This window comes from Heloderma suspectum, chromosome 2 (genome assembly GCF_057233095.1).
Source record: "Heloderma suspectum isolate Gila_16-S chromosome 2, 16-S_ref, whole genome shotgun sequence".
Taxonomy (NCBI): Eukaryota; Metazoa; Chordata; class Lepidosauria; order Squamata; family Helodermatidae; genus Heloderma; species Heloderma suspectum.
The window spans coordinates 231,679,493-231,703,104 of record NC_139459.1 but is presented as its reverse complement, the minus strand read 5'-3'; the positions used below and the strand labels follow the sequence as shown (position 1 = coordinate 231,703,104).

Sequence of the window (23,612 nt, the reverse complement as noted above, 5' to 3'; positions counted from 1 at the left end):
TTGTATTACTTCTTTCTTCTTCAGATGATTTGAGATGCTTTTCTATTCTCAGTGACCAGGTTTGCACGATAGGGGAGGGAAAATAAGCCACTGTGGCTTATTTTCCTGCCCTGCACATGCCAGTCATGCGCCGCCTAATTACCATCATTACCCTCACTAGGCTCAGCTTGTCATGACATCCAAATGTGGAAAGAGTAGGTAGCAGGGGTGGTTTACAAACCATCCCACAGCCCTAGGGCAAGCCATGGGTTCCAGGGTGGTTTGTTTCCTTCTCTTAAATCTTTATATATGCTTCTTCTTGACAGTCTGATTTCTTCTTTTGGCTTGCAATGTCACTGTTACACTGATGATATCCAGCTATATTATTTCTGACCTTACTTCTCCCCCTCTATTCTTACCAATATTTCCAATTGTCTTATAGCTAATATTTGATTGAATGTCAGCAATGCTAAGCACAGGGGGAGGGGTACACTTTACTGGGGATCAGGAATCCAGGGAGTCCCAGCTCAGTCTGCAACCCCACTGACATGAAGAGATCCACTCCCAGAGTTCCTTATGCATAGGCAGGACTGAGAGACAGCCAACAGGAGGGACAAAGTGCTATAATAACCAGGGACATTGTTCCCAGGGACAATGGGAGCTCCGAAGAACTGAAAAACAACAACCTTCATGTCAACTTTAGGGGGAAAAAAGAGTATGAACTGCACCCACTTACCTTGTTAAATGGAATTTGGAAAACACACAACTGCAATTAATTTTCAGTGACATGTGCATAGGGTTGCTGGAGAAATCCACAACGGAATCAAATGAGTTTGGATTTCTATGATCCAACCCCCAGATTCTGCAGCAGCCCAGCTTTTCCCAAATCACATAGATTACATGAACTTGTGGACCAGTTTTTTTTTAACTTTCTGGAATTTTACACAAATTCAGTTGTAGAAAAATATGCAAAATAAAAAAACACTGGCCAAAAATGTGCATTTTCCCCATAGGCTAAATCATAGGGCTAAAGCATGAAAATGTGTATTTGTGCAGTTCCGCAAGTGTGAATTTGCACAAATGAACTTGGGAAACGTGTCTTCCAAATCTGACCTCTTCTTCGGGCCTAGAAGGTCCCCAAGAGCTGTCTTGTTCCCCTCTGTGTCTTCTTCCAACTGGAAGGGAAGATTGAGGCTGGAGAACATGACACAGGTACTGGGAAGTTTCAGATCTATTCAAAGTAGCTTTTATGTCCTGGGCACTCTGAGACTGAATGAAAAAAAATAAAAACATTCTTTTCAGAATGTGTCAATATGCCATTCTTCCAATTTCAAACTTTGTGGCCCTGTGCTAACCAGTAGGATAGTGAAACAGGGCCATTCACAGATGTGGCTGGGCTATCTGTGTACTCTCCACATGTACAGAAGATTTTTACTTTAAAAAATCCTCCTGATGAGGGCTGTCCATATAGAAAGCCCATCCCATAGGAAAAGAATATTAGAATAGTTAAACATCTTGACAGTCAAAAGCAGTGGGGAATTGATCCCAAAGATGCCCATTTCTCTGTCCTTTAGAAGAAAAGGGGTTGCTATAGCTATAGAATATTTGTTAGAAAGATTGGGTAGGAATGCTGAAAATAAAATAAAGATATAGTTCAGATTTGGGACTATCCATAGATTGTAGGAAGGGGGTTAAACTGTTCAGGTGTGAGTTTGCCCTCTTCCCTGTGTGGAATGATTGCTTTGGGGAGAAGGGAGACTGAGTCCTTGGAGGCTCCCACTTGTGCATGTACAGTCCAAAAAGGCTTTTGGAAGCGAGTCTGACAAAATCAAGATCCATACATGCACAGTAAAGAATGGTTTTTATGCATGCAATGAAAAAGAAATATTTGTCTTTTTCATAGCAATAAAGGTGGTAGATTATTGCAATTTATGTTCTGCCTCTCTCTAGAATAGTTGAGGTGGTTTATATTAAAATATGAGAGTGGCTCCATAAAATATATTATAAAATCAAATAACACTACACAGATAACCATCTTCCTCCGCCCTCTCTTCAGCTGCACATTAGACAAGTACCCATGCTCCACAGCCCTAGATACACTACTAGACACTAAGCTACTATGACTTCTTCCTAGAAGAATACTTCCCTCTCTTGCTGTAATGAGTTTATGATATACAATTAATCCTATGATCTACTGTTGCAAGCAGCAGCTTGTTGATTAGGCTGTAAGATGTTCGAGAGGGAGACCAGTTATTGCTGAAGCCAATGTTCTGTAATTGACAGCAGCCAAATCCACTTTTCTGAAGGCACTTTATGACAGAACAGGGTATTAACATGGTTCTCATTCCATGTTGTCCATTTTCATTTTCCAGTAGTTAAAGTTCAGAGACACTGAGGTACAGCCAGGTCCCAAGTATGGTGACTTAAAAGTAAGTCCCAATGATGTCAATGGGACATACTCCAGTAAGCAGTCTTAGGACTCTCTTGACTATGCCTATGTGCCTATTTAATAGATGCCAATATGCCTATTTTCCATGAATTTATTAGACCTTTTATTCATTCAGTTATACTATTGACCATCCCTACTTCTGATGGCAGAGCTTTTTACTGGTCGGTTGTGCACAATGTAAAGCAATATTTTATTTTTATATTTTAAAACAGACACGTTCATTCTGTTGGGTGCTTTTCTAATTCTGGTATTATGTGAAAAGTTGTTGTCTATTAATGTTTTCAATCATTAAAAGTAAATTAAATCATCTCCCCCAGACCACAGTGACCCTTCTTTTCTAAGATATGAGGTTTTTAGCTTCATATGGAAAGTATTGTGGTCCACTTATTATTAGGTCTCCTCTGTACTATATTTTTATCTTTTCAGTGACATGGTGACCAGTACTGTACACTGTATTGAGTATGGCTGTATCAATAAAAGATATAGACCCATTATGATTTTTCCCATTATTTTGTTTTTTTAATCCTGTGGGCCTTTTTGAGCATAAAGGGAACTGTCCATAATCCCCAAATCTATAACAACAACAACAACAACAACAATAATACATTGTTCAAGGCAGCATGGCATACTCTCACAATCAACCAATTTCAGCTGCAGTCCTAAAAAAACTTTCTGGGGAATAAGTCCAGTTGAGCACAGTGGGACTTACTTCCAAGTAAACAGGCACTGGATTGCAGAGGTATACTTTACCACAGAGAAGTGTTCTGTGCAAATGAGAGCTGCCTACCCTACATCTTAAAAGCTGCTTTATGATGAACATGCTACGTGTAAACTGTATACATAATAGGAAATATCCTGTGGCCATTATGAATTCCTTGAAAGATTCTGAACAGGACTTAGGGAAAGAGTGCTGGAATCTGCAAATGGGTATGATATCCAGAAATACATGTTCATATAAAGCATATGGAGCCTGACAACTGGTCATTTACTGTCATAGTAACAATTGCTGCACTTCCAGCAGAACGACACAGGCATAGGCATGCTATTTTTAATGAAAAATAATTTTGCTAGTTACAGCATGAATCAAACACCTACTTGCTGCTCATTTGTTGTGCTGTGTTGGGTGGTGCAATCTATTACAGATGCAAATTGTCTCATGCTAGGAGGCATAACTGCCAAATGTTGCAGAATTTTGGAATAGGTGCTATGAATCATGCTTAAAATGGGATAATGGCTAATAGCTTATGAGTCCGGGGAAGAGAATAAAGCAACCGAATTCAGACGATAAAATCTGTGCACAATATTTGAAGGAAGCTCAATCTAAAAACCAGGTCTTTTACATAAATATATTCCAAGTAATGCCAGTTATGTAAGTGAAAACCTGTATGGCTGCTCCATAGTAATTTTACATCTTGTCAACTATCTTTTTTTTTAAATTCACATGGAGAATGTGTGTATATCTGAAACTGTTAAAAATCCAATTCCTACTCCTCTTTCTAATAGCATAAAATTATCTTATGCAAAACTATGATTCTAAGCAAACTTACTTCACCATTTATTACTTATACAACATTTCATATATGCTAGGTAATATACAGAAATAAAAACACAAATAGCTGCCTGGAGGCTAACAGTAAAAAAAAAGGGAAAAAAAGGTGGACGTGAAAAATGAGTTGTAGAAAAAGGGAGAAGTGCACTAACTGAGAAGGGGCAAAAGAAGAAAAACGTTAAAGAGCAAAATTACTCCAGAAATAGGAAAGAAAGCCGAATAGTATATTATGAGGGAAATACAAGACAGAGGCAAGTTTTTAATAGTTTCTTAGTGAGACAAAGAAGAGGATAGGCAAACGTCTTAAAGAAACAGAGTGCCACATATATGGAGGCATAACAGAGAAGGAAGGGAGACAATAATAGTACAAGGAAATAAAGGTTTAATAAAAACTTCATGAACAGAGGGGACTGAGGAGGGGAATACTGAGAAAGCAGCAAAGTGAAAAAAGAGGAAGATCGTGAGAGACTTAGGTCTCCTTCACACTGAGCTTTTATCCTGCAATTGAGATTGCTCCTTCGCGGAGGTTTGTGGGCTCTTTGCAGGACGCCGATCATTCAAGACGTCTCCTACACAAAATGCCCTTTGTAGATCACAGATAATGAGCTACAGAATAACCCCGTTGTGTTCTGCTCCAGTTTCCTCTGTGAAAAGAGTAAAAGCAGGTAAAAGAGTAAAATACAGGATTTTAGGCTGGTGTATAGATGCCCTTAGTTTGCATCTTATACCTGGGAGTAAGTCCCACTGAACATAATGAAGCTTATTTCTGAGTAGACGTGTAAGATTGCACTGCACAAGGCTGAGAAGAAATTTAAACTTAATATAAAACAACACAGGAAGCTGGTAATGGGAAATATTTAGAGGTGTAAAATGATTAAAGAGGATAAAAATAGCAGAAGAGTTGCGAACAGAGATACTAGGGGCATCTCTACACCAGCCTAAAATCCTGCATTTAAAATGGGGCTTTCTGCTTCCGTTTTAAATGCAGGATCACAACGACTCCCTTTTTTATGTGCTTCCTTCTCCCCCTCCGCCCCCGTATCTGAGTCTTCCATGATCTTTCATTGATCTTGCTCCTCTTCTTACCGCTTTTACTCTTTTCAGGGAGGAAACTGAAGTGGAACACAATGGGGTAATTTGATAGTTTGTTATCTGCGATCTACAAAGGGCATTTAGTGCAGGAGATGCCTTGAACAATCACGGCAGCATCATGCAAAGAGCCCGCAAACTTCCGTGAAGGAGCAATCTCAATCGCAGGATGAAAGTTCAATGTTAAGGAGCCCTAGGTTTAAGTTGAGAGACAGCAAGACCAATGAACAAAACATTATAGCAGTCAACACAGAATGAGAGTATGAATAAGAGTACACACTCACTGCGCCCATACAGTAGGAACCAATGGCTGCAGAATCAGGCAACAGCCCTTTAACAACACAGATAGCAGGACCAAACCAGCAAGTCTTCAGAAGGCCTTTGCACTCTGCTGGGGCAACAGCTATTTGAGAGTGTGAGAATGCTCCTAGCAGCACTTTCTACAGTATTCTGTCCAGGGTCCCCAACAGCCCCTGCCTTTCTGGAAATGATCCTGCTCTACCAGTAACCCTCTTTGCTGCATCAACTTCCCTTGAGTCATGATGGGACATGACAATCTGGCCTTTCTAGGCATGTTCTCATGCCTATATACTTCTCACAATTTCATACATGAAGAGTCCAACTTCAGTATGAACATACATACATTCTGTAATGCAAGAATGGATGCAGATGTGTGTGGTGTGCTGTTGTTTGGCCCAATACACACATTTGGATTCCTGCATTGAGCAGGGGGTTGGACTCGATGGCCTTGTAGGCCCCTTCCAACCCTACTATTCTATGATCTGAAAGCAGAAGCAGCCACAGTTTTCCAGATGTATGTATAGGACCAAAGAAAAGACACTTGCATATCTATTCTCACATTACAAAAAATACAGCTTTCCTGAAACAGCAGTGCGGATCTGCCTCAAACTCAAGAAAAGAGGTCATCCGAGACATAAAGACTGCTGAACAATTAACTCCCATTTGAGCCTTGTAAAGTTATCCCTGCATTAAATTATCAAAAACTACTATGTACCAAACAAGACTGTGGCTGCAATCATATGCAATTTATCTGGGAGTAAACCCCACTAAACACAGTGGGGCTTACTCTGAGTAAACTTACATAGGATCACCCTGCAAGTCGCTTTTTAAAATGTTGTAATGTCACTACAGTAACATAATCACTTTGGGGCTGTATAAGAATGACATGTCTCAGATACAACTACAGAACCAGTCAAAAATAAACCCTATGGCAAACACACTATACTGCACCTTCATAGACCCCCATTATAATAGACTCTCACAATCTTTGGCCAGAGAGTCAAGAGCCATTGGGAGGCTGCACCTCCAGCCTCCCAGGAAGAACATCAGAGCAAGGGGAAGACCAGCCTCTGACCCCATACATCAGCCACAGAGGGAGCAGCTGCAGGGAGTTCACTTCACCCCTCCCTGCTAGAAGGAATACATAGCTCTAAATGACAATTCCCTAGGACTGCAGCCTCTGGCCTCATTCATGGGCCACTGGGAGGCTGCACCCACCCCTGCCGACCAGGAAGAATGTCACAGCAAGGGGGAGACCAACCTAGCTCCATACACTGGCCAGAGGAGGAACAGCTGCAGGGAGCTTGTTTTGCCTTTCCCTGCCAGAAAGAACACCTAGAAGAACTTTGAAACCAAGAACTGATGCCTGAAGTTTTGCTTTTTCCTCCTCCCTCCCAATCTCTTTTTGTGTCATGTCTTTTCAGTTGTAAACGTGAGGGCAGGGACTGTCTTATTATCAAGCTCTGGAAACCTTTCTTGGCTGAAGAGCAGAGTAAACATGCTATAAATACATACATAGATACACCTCTAAACAGATTTACAACACAATCCTATGGCTGTCTCCTCAGAAGTAATTCCTATTGAGTCCAATGGACCTACTCTCAGATAAGTGTGTATAGGATTGCAGCCATAACTACCTGATTTAACATAGCTCCTTGGGTGATGTAATTATTGTGAAATGAGATTTAGATATTAAATAAGACACTGCAGCACAAGGAAACATTGCAGCCTGCAATCCCCTTTTCACCCCCTTGGTGCAAGGCAACTAGGGCCATCACGTAGAAAGTCCATTTAGGTGCACACAAGGTTTGCCCTTTTCACAACAACTCCTTGCAATAAAGCTAGTGTGATGCAATGCATAGAGTTTCAGACTTGAATTCTAATCCTGCCTAGCCATGGAGCTCACCAAGTGACCTTGGGTCAGTCATTATCTCTCAGCCTAACCTATTCTTGCAAAGTGGTTGTGAGGCTAAAACAGGAAAAAACCCATATATACCATCCTCAGCTCCTAACATGGATACTAATGTGATAAATAAATATATCTCAAATTACATTAGAACTCCATGAATCTCAAACCATCCAGAGAATTTTGGCTGATGGGCAGTATAGAAATGTAATAAAAAAATTAGAAAAGTGATGGCAAGGACTGTGTATGCATGTGCATTTACATTAATGGCTCATAAGACATGTTATAAATAATTTAATAGACAAAACTCAATGGGACTTATTCTTGAGTAGACATATCAGACTGCATTGTCATCTGAGTGAACTCATTGCACATAAAGAGAGAAACATGCTTTCTCTGAAGAGTGGATTTCCCTTCTTAACTCTTAAGACATGACTTAAGTGTTAAACCTGAAAAACTTGCTAATGCAGTCAAACATTTGATGACAATGCGCTGTTCTGATAATGGTGGAAGATTGTCACATAACTTACCCAGGTTCAAAAGCAAGTCACCCACAAGAAAGCAAATGCGGTATTTAAGTGGCAAGAGGTTTTTGCATAATAAGCACTGTGAAGATGTAGGCTTAAATGATGTCTGACTTTTTGCTTGTTTGTTTCTAATATGCAGACTAAGGGCCCAGCACATGCTCCGACTGCATATTAGCCCAGCCATCCCCAACCTGGCATCTTTCAGATGTGTTGGATTACAACTCCCATCAACCCCAGCCAGCAGGGGTTAAAACTAAACCAAAATATCACAAAATAAAGAAATAAGTGGGTTTGCAGACCATGGTTGAAGGAAATCCTCATTAGGGCTAGCCACAGTTTGCCCTATGACATCACAGCAAACTCTAAAATAGCAAATGAGGAATGGGAAGAGGAAATAGCAGGCAAGAGGGGACCTCCAAACCACCATTACACTGACCTCTCAACTGAGTTGTTGTGAACAAGATGTTGTCTGGAACTCCCTAATACACTGCTCCACATACAGAGAGATATCTCAGTAGTAATGTTCATCCTAGTTATGTTTGATGCACATATTTGCTATCCTTGTACTACAGGAGGCAAGTACATTAGTGCCATCTTCCCCAAGCACCTCTACCCTAACCTTATCATTGCCTTATTCCCCCAAATCTTCTGGCATACAATAGGGAGTGGGTGCATTACAGAAAATAATTACCAGCTTTGCCTTGAATAGATCATTATAATTACTTCAGCATTTAATAGCACATCCAGCATTTTTCCCCAAGCACAAAGCAAATGAAAAGTTTCTCTTTGAAAGGAGATTGGAATTGTCACAAAGCGAAGGTGTATTTGCACCATCTTTATTCCTGGTATATAACATCATAAGAAGAACCCTGCTAGATCAGACAGAAGGCCTATCTGTTCCAACATTCTGTTCTCTCTATAGCCAAACAGATGCCTATGGGATGCCAGCACCCTCCTGGTCATGTTCCCCAGCAACTGGTATTGAAAGGCATACTACTTCCAATAATGGAAGCAGAGATGTGAAGGGCTGAAAAAAAAAAGGAAAAATTCAGGAAAAACCATTTTTTTCTGGGTTTTTCCAAGGACCGTTCTTGTTTTTTTCCAAAAAATTGGAAAAATTGAACAGATTTGGATTATGATTTTTTTTTAGAATATAAGACAATTAACTTGGTAATATAGTGTTACCAAGCCTTTTACTCCCCAGAAAGTGATCTCTAAAAACTATGTAATAAGACTTTTATAGACAGATTAAAGATGTAAAATGTCTGGAAATAATTAAGCCATGGGGGAAAATGTTTTTTAATCCTCTCTGTAAAATTCTCAGCATTATTTTTTCCATTTCTTATTAAAGTTATTGATCCAATGTACCTTTTCTGATAGACATTTTGGGATGCTCCAAGACATGCCCAGTTTCCCAACATATGAATAGAGTCGCCATATCATATTATAGAAGAAAATGTACATTCTTGACAGTTTGGGTTTTATTCTACGCAGTCCTGTGTTTCTGGACTTGTCTTCGTCTGCCTCCAGTTCTTCCTGCTTTTGCTGGCTTCTAGGACAATTCAGATGTTTCAGGGACTACTTGCTGAAGTTCCCTCTTGAGCTAGGAACCTGAAATATGTTATGTATAGCTTGGTTTGCTCATAAAATTATCATGTTTGGTATATTAAATTTTTAAAGTATAGTTAATTACATTACTGAGTTCACTTTTTAAAGTTTTCAAATATAATGATAATTTTATGAGCAAACCAAGTTAGGAACATAAAGGCTGCTTTGCATTCCTAAAGCAGCCTTCCTCAACCTGGTGCCCTTAAGATGTTTTGGACTGCAATGGTCAGCATTCCTTACCATTGGCCATCCTGCCTGAGGCTGATAGGAGCTGAAATCCAAAATATCTGGCAGGCACCAGGTTGGGGGAGGCTGTCTTAAAGCAACAAAGTGACTTTAGATCTGTAAAGAGTGCAAAAAGAAGAAGAATTGCTTATTTTCCAATTTTTCCCAAAATGTCGGGGGGGGGGGGCAGAAAAAAACCAGTTTTTTTCCATGGCTTCAAAATTTCCAGAAATTTTATATCTCTAGCTGGAAGTAACATATAGCCATCGTGACTAGTAGCCACTGATAGCCTCATTATCCATGTATTAGTCTAATCCCCTTTTAAATCTGTCCAAGTTGGCATCCATCACTAGATGTGTCCTGAGAACTGCTAGTACAGTCTTCATAAATCTTGGGCAGAGTAACTGTTTAGTGCGTCATTTCCAGGGATTCACCTCCCCATGGTGTCTCTCAGCAGACATAATAAAGGACACTAGATTTACTCCCAACGTAAGTCCACAGTATTGCAACTTGAAATGGAGTCCTTTTTAGCTGCCTGTGGAACTAGTAAAGCTGCCAGGAGAACAGTTGGATTGGAAGGACTCAATTTCAAATGGCAAGCTGAATCTACTCACAAGAAGCTCTTGCACTACAGGATGCAGATGTGAGCTCAGCACCTGCAAAGAGAAGCATAAGAACATTCTGGGAAGAATGGCAAGAAGGGAGAGCATATGCCACTCTCTCCTGTAAAGAAGCAAGGTATTTCTCATATACCATGATGCTGTAGTTCTAAGCCTTTTTCCGAGGAAGTTAATCCCATTACTTGAGTAAATGTGCTTAGAATTGAACTGCAAGGTTGAAATCCTGTTCTTACTGAAGCCAGTGTCAAGCCTCCCACTGATTTTGATGGTGCAGCTGGTCAATAACAAACTAGTTTTAAAACAGTTTGAAAATGGATTCATATTCTGAGGAAGGAAGTTTTTATTTTGTTCTGAATCAAGTTAAAGATTTGCTAATGTTCTGGTTTTCAGATGCATCTGACATGGTTTGAGCCTCTTGTTCCTTAACAGGTTAAATGAAGGAACAAACTAAAAATAAATGTTCCAGTGTTAATGCCAAAAATACTCATCCTACCCATATCAGTTCTTCAGAAACATTTGGTAGTGCTATTACAGTCTTGCACTACTTATTCTTGTCTTTTCCATATATATATATATATATATTTCAATCATTCAAACTCTTACTCATCTTTACTGCTTTTATGGGGGTGTACAAATGTCTTCCACTGTTCTAATCATTTTGATCATCAGCAGGCTAAAAAGAAACATTTCTCTAATAACATTTACGTGGTGAATTCTTCACTCTATTTGTTCTCGTAATATCAGAAGTATCCCCAATCATCATGTTTACAAGAAGATCTATACTATGTATTTTTGTACTGTATATGGTCATACAGTTCACACTTTTAAAATAGCACAGGCACACAACCATCTTCAAGAACTCAAGAAGGGTTCTTTTTTTCCCTTTTGGATAATCTTCACCAAAATTCAGCATTTCCCATGGTCAATCTAAGCAAACTGACAGAAGCATAGATTTGTAGGTTTCCCAATCTCTACTCTATATTTAACAAATAGTGTTCTTTGCTATTAATTCCACAGCAGAGATTTGCTGGCAGGGATCTGAAAACTAAAACAGATAATGATTCCTTTCCTCTTCTTTGAGGATGTATGCACAGCAGAGTGTCGCATCTCCTCCCCTTGCCATCCTTTCCGTTCTGATGTGATGTCAGCGTTGTTGCCATGATTTCAGGAAAACAAAGTGGAGGCAGCAATTCATTTTAGCATTATTAGTTTTACATCAATTAACCAGCAAAGTTTAAGATCTTGGCTACACCACACTGTGTTCCTTATCTCCTATTCAGCTAAGATGCCTGAAGTGCCTTTAACAGTGCACTCCTATACATACCTACTCAAAAGTAAGTCCCACTGAGATCAATGGGACTCACTCCAGGTAAGTGGGTATAGGATTGCAGCCTAAGAGGCCTAAATAACATGGTTTGGCATCGCCCCTGTGCTTGCTGTTGTTCTCCTCGGGTTGTGGTCTGCTGTAGTTCTGCTGGGTGTACAGAATAATCTCTCACTTTATTCCACCATTTAATTTCACTAGTCCACTGAGTCCATGACATCCATCTGACAATATACATTTCCTAACCCATAGTGAAATTTTATAATGGCTTGGACCACACACACTGTCATAAGAGTTGATAGGAATTTGTTCCACTCAGAAATGCACTTCTTATTAATGCAAAAGCCAGGGAGGTGGGTGAAACCTGATTCTTAGTAATAATGTAAATCAGTAGCATAAACAATGCAGACAGGTTAGCCAGCAGTTGAAGGGCTTCCCTGCCAGCACTTTATTTCTAAAGGAAGATGCAGAGCTCAAGGCAGCTGGGAAGGCAGGTTCCCTACCATGGCAGCCCTACCCTATGCCTGCTAACATGTGGGAGGTGGCTGTGGTGACTCAGTGATCAAGAAAGGCCGGTCCTAGGCAAGCACTGCTTTCTCTCCATGCAATCTACAGGTGTGTGTGTGGGGGGAACCCCTGCCCAAAATTCAGGCTCTAGAGCTTGGCACCTGTACAAGTCCTCCTCCATGTTGCTACTTACCCATATTGTATCCATAGGGCGACTCTGTGGCTCCATCCTCCAGGCTTGCTAGTATCTCCCCCTTACCCACGTCGCTGTCCCCCACCAACAGGAATTTCAGCAAGAAGTCATAAGCTTTGACAGGGCTGCCCACGTGGCTCATCCTCTTCCACCGCCACCCCTTCCTCTCTCGCCTCACAGAAGTCTCTGTGGAGAATCAGCTCCCAGCGCCCATGACGGGCACCGAACGACCAGATGTGGCACCAAGGGCACGGGATGATGAAGGGAGGCTGCAACGGCACATACGCAAAGGCATGATCAAACCCCTGGGGGCAGACGATCTCGGCACGCTCAGGTTCGCGTTAGCAGCAGCAGGTGAAGGAAGAGGAGGAGGAGGAGGAGGTCGAGAAGGAGGTCGTCGCCTCACGGTGCCAACAGTCGCAGGCAAGAGTGAGGGGATATTGCAAGGCTGCCCCGCAGCCGTGACAGGGCGGGAGGAGTTTTCATGGGCGCCATCCGCGTTAGCGCGCCCGGGCCGGCATGTTCGGAGCGGACTTGCGTAGCCGCCAGCAAGCACGAGCCGAAGGCGGCGGGGGCGTCCAACGCCCCGGACTGGCCAGTCGCCCCAAAGGGGCGAGGGGCGGCAAGGGCCTGGCGCGACCGGCGAGGAGGCCACACGCACTACGCGGCGGGCGGGGGAACGGGGAAGGCTCTGCTCCGAGCGGCGCGGACGGGCTCTCGCGGCTCCAGCGCGCCGTCGCTGGACTTCCTTGCGAGGGGCTGCTGCGGCGGCGACTGCTGCCAGGTCCTCCTGGAGCGCAACACCCTGTCACGCTGCTCCGACCAACACCCACCCCCTGCTCCCATTGGGGCGCGGCTTCTCAGGTCACGCCCCCTTCCCCTCCCATTGGGAAAGAGCAGGCTGCTCTTTTTCCATTGGTACAGAGGGGATCCAGGACTCCACCCCCTCTGAAGGTATTGGCGGGCCCAAACCCACCCCTCGAGGCCCGACGGTTCAGTTGCTGGGGTATTGCTTCCACATTATTGGCTGGGACACATGTCCGTCACAGTGGCGCGGAACGGCTGTGTTTACACGTCGGAGGATGAGGCATGTGCTGGGCAATTAATTACGTGGGAGCGCGGCGCAGGTCGTCTGGACAGGTTCGATTCCAACTCTCCCCGCGTTTGTCGTACTGACCGGGCTCGGGATTATAACAAAACGAACTCAATAAAACAAAAATAAAATGAAATTATGCTCTCTGGATTAGGTTGGCGTCTGATTTGCAACATACAGACTGAAATGGCAGGCAGAATGCTTTTTTTTCTTCTTTTTGGTAAATGAAGCTGTGTTGTGTGGGATAAAGGGGTTTATCCACCCAACAACCCTGCCAGGCGAAAGACATCTGGGTTGTCACTCTTGGAGACCGAATACTAGGTGAAGGGATCTTTGCTGTGATTCAGCAAGCTGTTTTTATGTTCTTATGAATGACAATCTAGCATGATTTGATAGCAGAATTATATAATCTCCACTTTATTCGTCGCTGAACATAATTTGCTTTGTCAACACCAGCCTTAACCAACGTCGTGTGTAACTCTTAAAGCTGCTTTAGCTCATTGACCTTGAACTGAACTGGATTGTTACACATGTATCACTTTGTAAGCACCACGAAAGGCTGTTTGAACGCATTTTTTTCTTTCTCTTTGACATTGCTTTCTATACATCATTGTAACAATGGAATGTATGGCCACATTAGGAAAATTGCTACATGCAATCAATCAGGGTGCAATGGATGGCTGGGGAATGCTAGGAGTTGTAGGACTTATTTCTGTCTAAACATGCATAGGATTCCATCCTGAGGGAGCAATGCTATGGCCGCTAGAAAGCGGCTAGACGGCCATAGGATATGCTGTTTTCCAGGAACCGACCTCAGAGCCTGCACTCCAAGGTTGGTTCCTGGAGAACCAACCTCCCCCCACTTCCGTGCTGCCTCGGGGGCAGGGCAGAACAGCCCTGTCCTCTGCGCTTGCAAGAGGAGTGTGGAGCAGCTGGAAAGGTGTGTGGCTGGGGGTGATCTGGGGTGGGGAGTCGTACAGCTGTCTAGCCCAAAAAGCAGGGCAGGAGAAGCACAGAGGGAATTATCTGCTCCAACCTTCTCCTGCCTTACTTTGGATAGGCGGTCGCCTCCAAATTCAGAGGCAGCCACCTATCTTGATAGGATTGCACCCTAAATAACTTTTAAAAACACTTTGAATCATTGTTTATGTAGAAATAAACTACATTGTGTAATTGCATTTTGACAGCAAGCAAAAACGGAAACATAAGGAAATCCTACATAAGAAATACAGAAAGAAAACATTAACTTGTTTGTCTGTTTGTTTGTTTGTTTATTCCTATACCACACAATAGCTGAAGCTCTCTGGGCAGTTCACAAAGCTGTTGCTAACTTATCATTAGTAACACAGCAGATTTTCTATGACTTATTATAAATATTAAACAACTGTGTTCTCATTATGTTTATAATTCCAGGTTACTTGTGCTCAGTGCTTAAAACTACACTATTCCCTAGATCACCCTTCCTCAACCTGGTATTCTCCAGATCTTTTGGACTACACCTTCCATCAGCCCCAGCCAGGTAATGGATGATAGGATTTGAAGTCCAAAACATCTGGTGGGCACCAAGTTGGGAAAAGCTACAATCTAGAATTGTGTTACTTTCTCCAAAATATGTTATTATGTATATAATTTAAGTTCAAGTAGCATTACTTTTTAATAAACAGTCAAGGCTGAGCCATAGTCAGCTATTTAACAAAGGCCAGGAGCCGCATGAGGTTTCATGCCAGGACTGTTCCTGAACAAGCCAAGGAACGTTTATTATTGCCCAAGCGAAGACTCACCCATCCTGGGTAGGGGGAGCCACTCTGGTTCTTGGGAACCATTCAGTTCCCTGGGGTATGGGTGTTGTTCTAGAAAGGACTAAAAATTTGCTTTTTGCAAGAAAATCTGTCCAAGCAAAGAGCTATAATTCTTTTGCGCTTCCATGTAAGTGCATGGAGTTTGGGAACCTGGCAGCCCCTATAGAACTGACTGAATCTGCCAAATTTCAGATAGTTAGGCCAAGTGGCTTTTGTGTGCTTAGCCACAGGTAAAATTTGCTATTTTCAAGAAAATTTTTCAAAGCAAAGAGCTATAATTTTTTTGTTCTTCCACATAAGTGCATGGAATTTGGGGACCTGGTAGCCCCTATGGAGCTGACTGAGCCTGTCAAAGTTCAGACAGGTCCAGTGGCTTTTGTGCTAGCCATGCATAAAGTTTCCATTTCTCAAAGACTAAAACAAAAAGTAAAAACTGTCAAGCCACATGGGGGATTAGAGATCTTAATCAAAAGGTGTTTAAGGTGACCATCCCTAAGGTCACTATTCCTAATCTCTGGTGTAGGGTTGTTGTTGTTGTTGTTGTTTTGAGGTGCAAAAAAACTCTCCCTTTACTTTTCTGCTCTTACATGCCCACTGCTGGGAGCTTGCTTGCAATTAAATTTTGAAGAGGGAGATGGAAGGGAAGAAAGAGTTCCATGTGAAATACTGGTACTTCACACAGCATCTGATTTCACTGCCCCAAAGTGGAATCTTTGGCTTCTGCAGAAGTTAGTAGCTTCAGTACAGCAAAGGATCCAATCAGCCTCCACAAACTTCTTTCTCCCCCTCCACTTTAATTTCTCCTAAATAGCTGCAGGACTCAAATTATTCCAAAAGGAGGGTTTGGACAATGTGGCATCATGATCAAGGAACTGCTAGGCTTTTAAATCGGTTCTAGAGTATTTTTTTAAAAGCTAGAACAAGCCCTCAGCCACCTCGCCTCATAAAGTTAATGTAAGTATGTGAAATCCTTACAAACCCTCCATAGCCTCCTAAGTTCCTCTGAAGTATTACCTCTCTGAAAGGAGCCACTTGGCTTAAGGAATTCTCTCTACCCTCCCCACCCCCACCGCATTTCCAATCACCATTCTTCTTTTCATCTTCCCTCACCTATCCTATTCTTTCTTTCTCTTCTTTAGTCCATCCAGGTCATATATTGGGGAATTCTTGAAGAGAATTCTCTTCCATGGGCAAGAGAAGTTCTGAACTGTATTTGACTTCATACAAACAGACAAGAAGGTTGTTTTTTCTCCTTCTCCTCACTCAAGCCTTTGAGAAAAATGGGTTCATGTGGTTGCAGAGAAACAAATCTGGTGCTGTTTTGTTTGTCAGTTACCATTATCCAGCAATATGAAGGGCTGTAGCTCAGTGGTAGAGCACTTGCTTGGCATACAGAACGTCCCAGATTCAATCCCCAGTATCTCCAGGTAGGGCTAGGGAAGAATCCTGCCTGAAACCCTGGAGAGCTGCTCCTACCAGTCAGTATTGGACTGGACTAGAAAGACCCAGGGTCTGACTCAGTAGAAGGCAGCCTCCTATTTTTCTAAGAACAGAAAGCTTTAATAAAAATAGGAATTTTGGGTTTGTTTTTTTAAGTGGAAGGGAGATAAATACTGGTCATTTATACAATCCTGTGTATGCCTACTCAGAAGCCCCATTATGTTTAATGAAGCTTACCCTCAGGAAAGTGTCATAGGATTCCAGCACAAGTTATTTTGCAGGGGGGTTTGCACCCTGATGTTCTGCATGTTTACTCAGAAATAAGTCCTGAGTTGTGAGCATGGTTGTTGTTGTTCAGTCATTAAGTCATGTCCGACTCTTTGTGACCCCATGGACCATAGCACGCCAGGCCTTCCTGTCCTCTGCTCTCTCCCGGAGTGTGCTCAAGTTCATATTCATTGCATCAGTGATGCTATCTAGCCATCTCATCCTCTGCTGTCCCCTTCTCCTTTTGCCTTCAATCTTTCCCAGCATCAGGGTCTTTTCCAGGGAGTTTTCTCTTCGCATTAGGTGGCCAAAATATTTGAGCTTCAGCTTCACTATCTGTCCTTCCAATGAGCACTCAGGGTTGATTTCCTTTAGGATGGACTGATTTGACCTCCTTGCAGTCCAGGGGACTCATAAGAGTCTTCTCCAGCACCACAGTTCGAAAGCATCAATTCTTTGGTGCTCAGCCTTCCTTATAGTCCAGCTCTCACAGCCATACGTTGCTACTGGGAAAACCATAGGTTTGATTATGCGAACCTTTGTCGGCAAGGTGATGTCTCTGCTTCTTACTATGCTTTGCCATAGCTTTCCTCCCCAGGAGCAAGCGTCTTTTAATTTCATGGCTACAGTCACCATCTGTGGTGATCTTGGAGCCCAAGAAAATAAAATCTGTCACTGCTTCCATTTCTTCCCCTTTTATATGCCAGGAAGTGATGGGGCCAGATGCCATGACCATAGTTTTGTTAATGTTGAGTTTCAAACCAGCTTTTGCACTCTGCACTTTCACCCTCAACAAGAGGCTCTTGAGATCCTCTTTGCGTTCTGCCATTAGGGTGGTATCGTCTGCGTATCTGAGGTTGATAATTCTCCCGGCAATCTTAATTCCGACCTGTGATTCATCCAGCCCGGTGTTTCTCATGATGTACTCTGCATATAAGTTAAGCAGGGTGACAATATACAGCCTTGTCGTACTCCTTTCCCAATTTTGAACCAATCGGTTGTTCCATGTCTGGTTCTTACTGTTGCTTCTTGACCCTCGTACAGGTTTATCAGGAGACAGGTAAGGTGGTCTGGTACTCCCATCTCTTTAAGGCTTTGCCACAGTTTGTTGTGATCCACACAATCAAAGGCTTTAGCATAGTCAATGAAGCAGAAATAGACATTTTTCTGGAATTCTCTTGCTTTCTCCATGATTCAGCGAATGTTGGCAATTTGATTTCTAGTTCCTCTAACTCGTCGAAACCCAGCTTGTACTTCAGGTAGTTCTCGGTTCACATACTACTGCAGGCTTAATACAGTGCCTACCCAATTACAGTTTATTGAATTGACTACCCTTTCAGCTCAGTCCTATGCATGTTTTGTCATTTGTGGGTGTGTTTTTTTTTTCATTTTGCATAAACTTTAGCTTCAGGGGTGAGGGAAAGGTACTTAGTACATGCTTAGGGTTTCTCCATAACTTAGCCCTAGTTTTGAAAACAGACTCATTGGCTGAATCCTGGTGAAGTCCTGGCACAAATGAAGTTATGGGAAGGAAGATACAGGCTCTCTTCACACCTGGTATTTTATCCCACTACAAACTGGTCCTTTTGATTCCAGATCCTTTCCGGGATTTACAGTGGCCCTGTATACAGGCATCTCTCATAGCATGTCTCTCCACTATACACCTTTTCATGGCTGGGCGGAGCTGCATGGAACCATAAGGACAGAAGGGGGCTGCTGGCTCCATACTCTGTCCCATGATCATTGGTTCCTGTAACATGATTGATGGCTCCACCCATCCCTTCACTCCTCCGCAGCAGGAGGGAAGTTGGAAGCCCTTCTAGTGGCCTGGATAGTGAGCTATGGGAGCTGGACCCTCCTTCCTCCAAGGGAGTGAGAGTCTTCTTGGTGGCTTACCCCGAGGTTGCTGGTGCTGCTAGTCCTTCTCTGCTAAATATGTCAGTGTGGTGGAATTAAATGCAGTATATTGCTTGCACTACTAAGTCTGAAGGGTATACTGATTTCCAGGTTCCCAAATACAGAAGTAAGACATCCACAAATGGACTTGTATACAGACAGTGCATCAAGCCATCCCTAGCAGCCCCCCACCCGCCCATGCGACCACTTCACAGGGGACACTTTCTTCATTAGACCCAACTTGTTCCCCCCCCAGTGCTGTTGTTGCTCTTCCCCCTATTCTGCCATTCCAACAACCCTGCAAGGTGGGCTAGGGGAAGAGATAGTGGCTGGCTAGGTGGGAGGGAGTACTATGGAAAACCAGTATCCATACTTCCAGTATCCCAGCATGCTGGCTGGGGTATGCTGGGAGTTGTTGAACTTATTTCTGTCTAAACATACATAGGATTGCACCTTAGTTTATTTTAGAATATCTATCCCATCCTTCAGTGTTACTGTTTCCAAGGATGCTAACAATCATAGAGATAAGTAAAATAATTCAAATAAATTAAACAATAATAAAATAAAACAAAGCAGTAAAACCAGAAAAGTTGCAGTATAAAATCAGAATTTATAAGATCTGGGAAATTTAGAAGGCCTGGGGAGAAATGGTTTTCATTAGGGGCTGAAAAGATATGAGTGGGTGCCAGGCAAGCCTTTTTCAGGAACGCACTCCAAAAAGCACCACAGTCGTCACTAGGGATGTCAGAGAAATCCAAAATGGATTAAAATTAGTTTGGATTTCTGTAAATCTGGTTCATGGCTTCTGCATTGGACTGTCATCTGTGAGTCAGGCAGATTCTGTGGATTTACTCCCCAGCCACCCACCCCAAAAGTTACACAAATTAATTTGTTGAAAGAAAAAAAACTAATTAAAGTATGTTACAGAAAATCTATGTTAACGCACTTTTCAGAAGCAAAAAAACAAACCTCAATTATGTTGGTGAACGAACAATGGGACAACTCCATCTAAACCACAGAATGCATGCAGAACACTTCAACAAAATCTGGACATCCCTAGTCATCACCCATGTCAAGTCAGAAGGTGTAGGTACCTGAAGGTGGGTCTCTGAATATGACAATAGTGTATGGGCAGGTTCATGTAGGAGTAGATGATCTTTCAGATCCTTAAAGGTCAGCACTATCATTTTGAGTCATGCTTGGAAATAGATTGGCAGCCAGTGAAGTTTTTTTAAGTATCAGAGAAAGAAGTTCTCACTGGCTTGTCCCAGTTAGCGGCCTAACTTTGTTTCTAAACTGTATAACTGGTTACCAAACTGAGAAAATTTAGATCTGTGCCATATTTAAAAGGATGTCTTCATGGTTAATGAAAAATAAATACATAACTTTAGAATCCTAACATGGATTAGGTGGGAAGAATGAATGACAACAGGCCATCAAAATGAATTTCTGAATAAGATTGTCTTTTTGCATCCCTGTTGAGCTCCTTTGTTGAGTCACTGAAACTCAATCATATTTCCAGCCCAACAAACATATGATTTATGGATGATAGCCAACTTTTTGAGATGATGAAACAAACATTTTTTTTTAATTTTGCACTGAGCTGTAGTGTTGTTTTGCAGAATTTTCCTTGGATGCTATATTTGTCTGTAACAATTGAAAGCATGTGAAAATAACTAGTTAATAACATGCGTTTTCATAATAAGTGAAAAGGCTTTGATGGATCATGGATCTCAGTCCTAAGCATAACTATATGGAGGTTCTATTGATGTAACAGACATTGGCTTCTAGTCAATTGTACTCCAGTCTTTATATCTGAAAGAGTTATCTTTAAATTGTAGTTCTATATTTGTCTTTTCAGATGTCCTTTTCATGCCAACAACTATAAAACACTGGAATGTTTCCTTTTTCCAGAGTTATTTCAACTGACCTTTGACCTTTATTTGGAATCGGCTTGGTTGGAACGTGTGCTGGAACCAAGACCAGATTTGTTTTCCAGGCCGTTCTAAGTTATTCTTCAGTTTAGAATATGCTTGCAATGATTTAACCCAATTAGATGTCCAAGAAGATTTTTAAAAGGTCTCTGCTTATACCCATTTTAGAATCAGAATTTTCTATTTGGCAACAAAGTTACTTATTTTAGCAAATGGGATGAAAAAGTAATTTCCAATCTAAAGTATTTGTTGCTCATATCGAAAGCAACTCATAATCAAGGCAGGAAAATAAACCACCTCAGAAGACAGAAGTGACTCACTAATTCTGGGTGAAATGCAGCATGCAGTTAGATGGTGTTTAATTATTGTTGAAGAACTTGTACTTGATTGCGTCTCTTCTCTTTCTTTTTTTAACACTTCCCTATAATTTTTAATATGCAGAGTTCTTTATGGCAACAGTAATTAAATCTAATTACAGTCTTGGAGGTTAAGGCTGCAATTCTATATTCACTTTCCTGGGAGTAAGCCCATGAAATTAAATGGAGGTTACTTCTGAGTAGTTATGGGTAGGATTGTGCTGTCACTCAGGCTGCAATTCTAAATAAACTTACTATGGAGCAGGCTCCATTAAACACAGTGGGACTTACTCCTGAGTAAACAGGTGTAGACTGGGCTGCATGTAGCTGATATTGTAATTTTATAAACTGGAAACTGAAGCTGAGAGATGCTGACTTGTTCAAGACCCTGGGACTGAACTTGTTCTTACTGTACCAGGAAAAGAAAACTCTAGGACTCCGTTTGACAAACACTTGGGTGTGCCAAACACAGTTCCTTTAAATGGTAGGATTTTGTGCAGAATAATCCTGCTGTGTAGGATTGGAAATGCTTTCTAATGCACAGTTTAATTATTGTGTTATAAAATTATGCAATTTAAATGGAATTAAGCGTGTAGAAAAAGCCCAGTTCTATGCATGTTTACCTGGACCTAAATCCATTGAGTTTAATGGGGATTTACACCCAAGGAAGCTGTTATTTATTAAGGCACCAGAATTGTACATGGGGCAACAAAATTACATAGGCAACACCAACAAGTCTCTGCTTCTAAGGAGTTTAAAACAGAAAGTGGGGAAACAACTGTGGGGGAGGGAGGAGGGAAAGACAAAAGCAGGTGGGCGGGGAGATGTGCACAAATGTTGCTATACATACTTAAAATACAGTTGGGAATGTGTATTAAAAGGACAAGTCAAAGGCCAGTGAAGGGATTTGAAGGGGAAAGTGGTATTGCAGATATATTCAGCATGCATGTAGAGACGGCAAGATAGAATGGGCAGAGTCATTTAAGAGAACTGGAGACCTTTGAATGGGTTGTAGAGTTGGAGCAGATGTCATAGGTGGGGATATCATGAGAAACAAGGGACAAGAGCTAGAATGGTGCAAGACTGTGGATAGATTTAAAAGAATGGGGAATATGTCACAGAAATACATGGGAAGCCAGTGAAGTGATTTGGGAAAAAGTGTTATGTCTTCAGAGCAATGGAGATACATATTTTTGGCAGTGGGAGTGGGGGGGCCGAGGTATGAAAGACAAAGGCCAGAGAGGAGGAGGTTGCAAGTCAAGGCAGGAAATGACCAAGAGTGAACCAGGGTTTTAGCCAAGTGAATAGAGAGGAACAGTATGGCTGTATCTGCAATACTGTACAGGGAAAAGCAGCAAGACTTGCCAACTGAATGAGCAAGGGGAGCAACAGAGAAAAGAAGATATTAAAGATGACACCAAGGTTGTGTCCCATATGAATAGGGTGAATGGTCATATCAACAGATATGGAGTAGGGTCAGGGAGAGAAAGGCTTGGAGAATAAGTAGCTTGGAAGATAAGTACTAACTGGAATATCCTTCTTCGGAAATTAGCTAAGTCACTGACTTTTATCTTAACATCTTGATAGCAAGCACTACAGAGCCTTAGGCCAGATGTTACTAGTTTTCTAGCTAAATTTGGCCTTTCTAAGGCTCCATAATGGTTTGCCACCAAATTTCAGTGGCAACCTGCCAATTTTTTGGGCCAGCATGGCAGCAGCAGGAGGACAGCCCGTGGTGGTGGGGTGTCGGGGGCTGGAAATGGGCCCCTGGGCCACCCAGCTTCTGGTCTAAACTGATCTATATGTTAAGAAAAGGTATATGGTATAGCTCTCCTGAGACTGTGCCACTTAGAATGGAGATTAGGAATTCCATTTTTGAATGTCTCACCATTTAAAATGCTCCCTGGATACAGAAAAACTAGCATGCCAGAGAGCAGGATTGTGAAAATGCTTGTACTTTCTGAACTAACCTTCACAATCTCCCCAGATGCAGGGAAGAGAATAATACACTCTGGCATTAACAGCTCTGAGGCTTCCAGACTAGAAAGAAAAGAGGTGTTTTCCATTTACACATCTAAACCCAGCACAGAAAAGGCAGCACATACCAATTACCTTCTCTTTCCTGGCAGATATTGTCAGTCAGTACACAGCTGCTCTCCTTTTTTTAATTTGGTATGTATATATTAACTGATGACTCACCAAATAATTCTAGTCCAGGAAACCAGCTGCTCTACAGAAATAAACCTTAATTAAAGAGAAAGTTGACCACTAAGGGTGTCCCCTGGAATGCAACTGAGTGCCAGAAAGACATCCTCATTAGGGTAGAGAGAAGATGGTGTTGGGATATATTCCAAATATTAGTCTGAAGGTCAATACAACAATGAATGATGTGTATTTTGTGTGTGTAAGTAAGGCAGAGGAATTATGCACAGGGAGGATTCTCAGCTCCTTTCCTTTCAGGTCTTCCCAGAATATTTGAACTAAATATCTGGGAACTGCGACTGATTTTTCCTTATGGTCCCTACTTCATGCCTCCTTGACCCATTTTTCT

At 42.0% G+C, this 23,612-nt stretch overlaps 1 protein-coding gene across 1 annotated transcript in view; it reads right to left on the bottom strand.

The window, feature by feature from the left end:
• RAB40B (RAB40B, member RAS oncogene family) overlaps window positions 1-13,052 on the bottom strand; it is a 28,610-nt gene extending 15,558 nt beyond the window's left edge. Inside the window, exon 1 of the mRNA XM_084838427.1 lies at window positions 12,277-13,052. Coding sequence (XP_084694553.1) covers window positions 12,277-12,418 — 142 coding nt within the window. The 5' untranslated portion in view covers window positions 12,419-13,052. The remainder of the gene's footprint in view (window positions 1-12,276) is intronic.
• Between the last annotated feature and the right edge of the window lie 10,560 nt (window positions 13,053-23,612).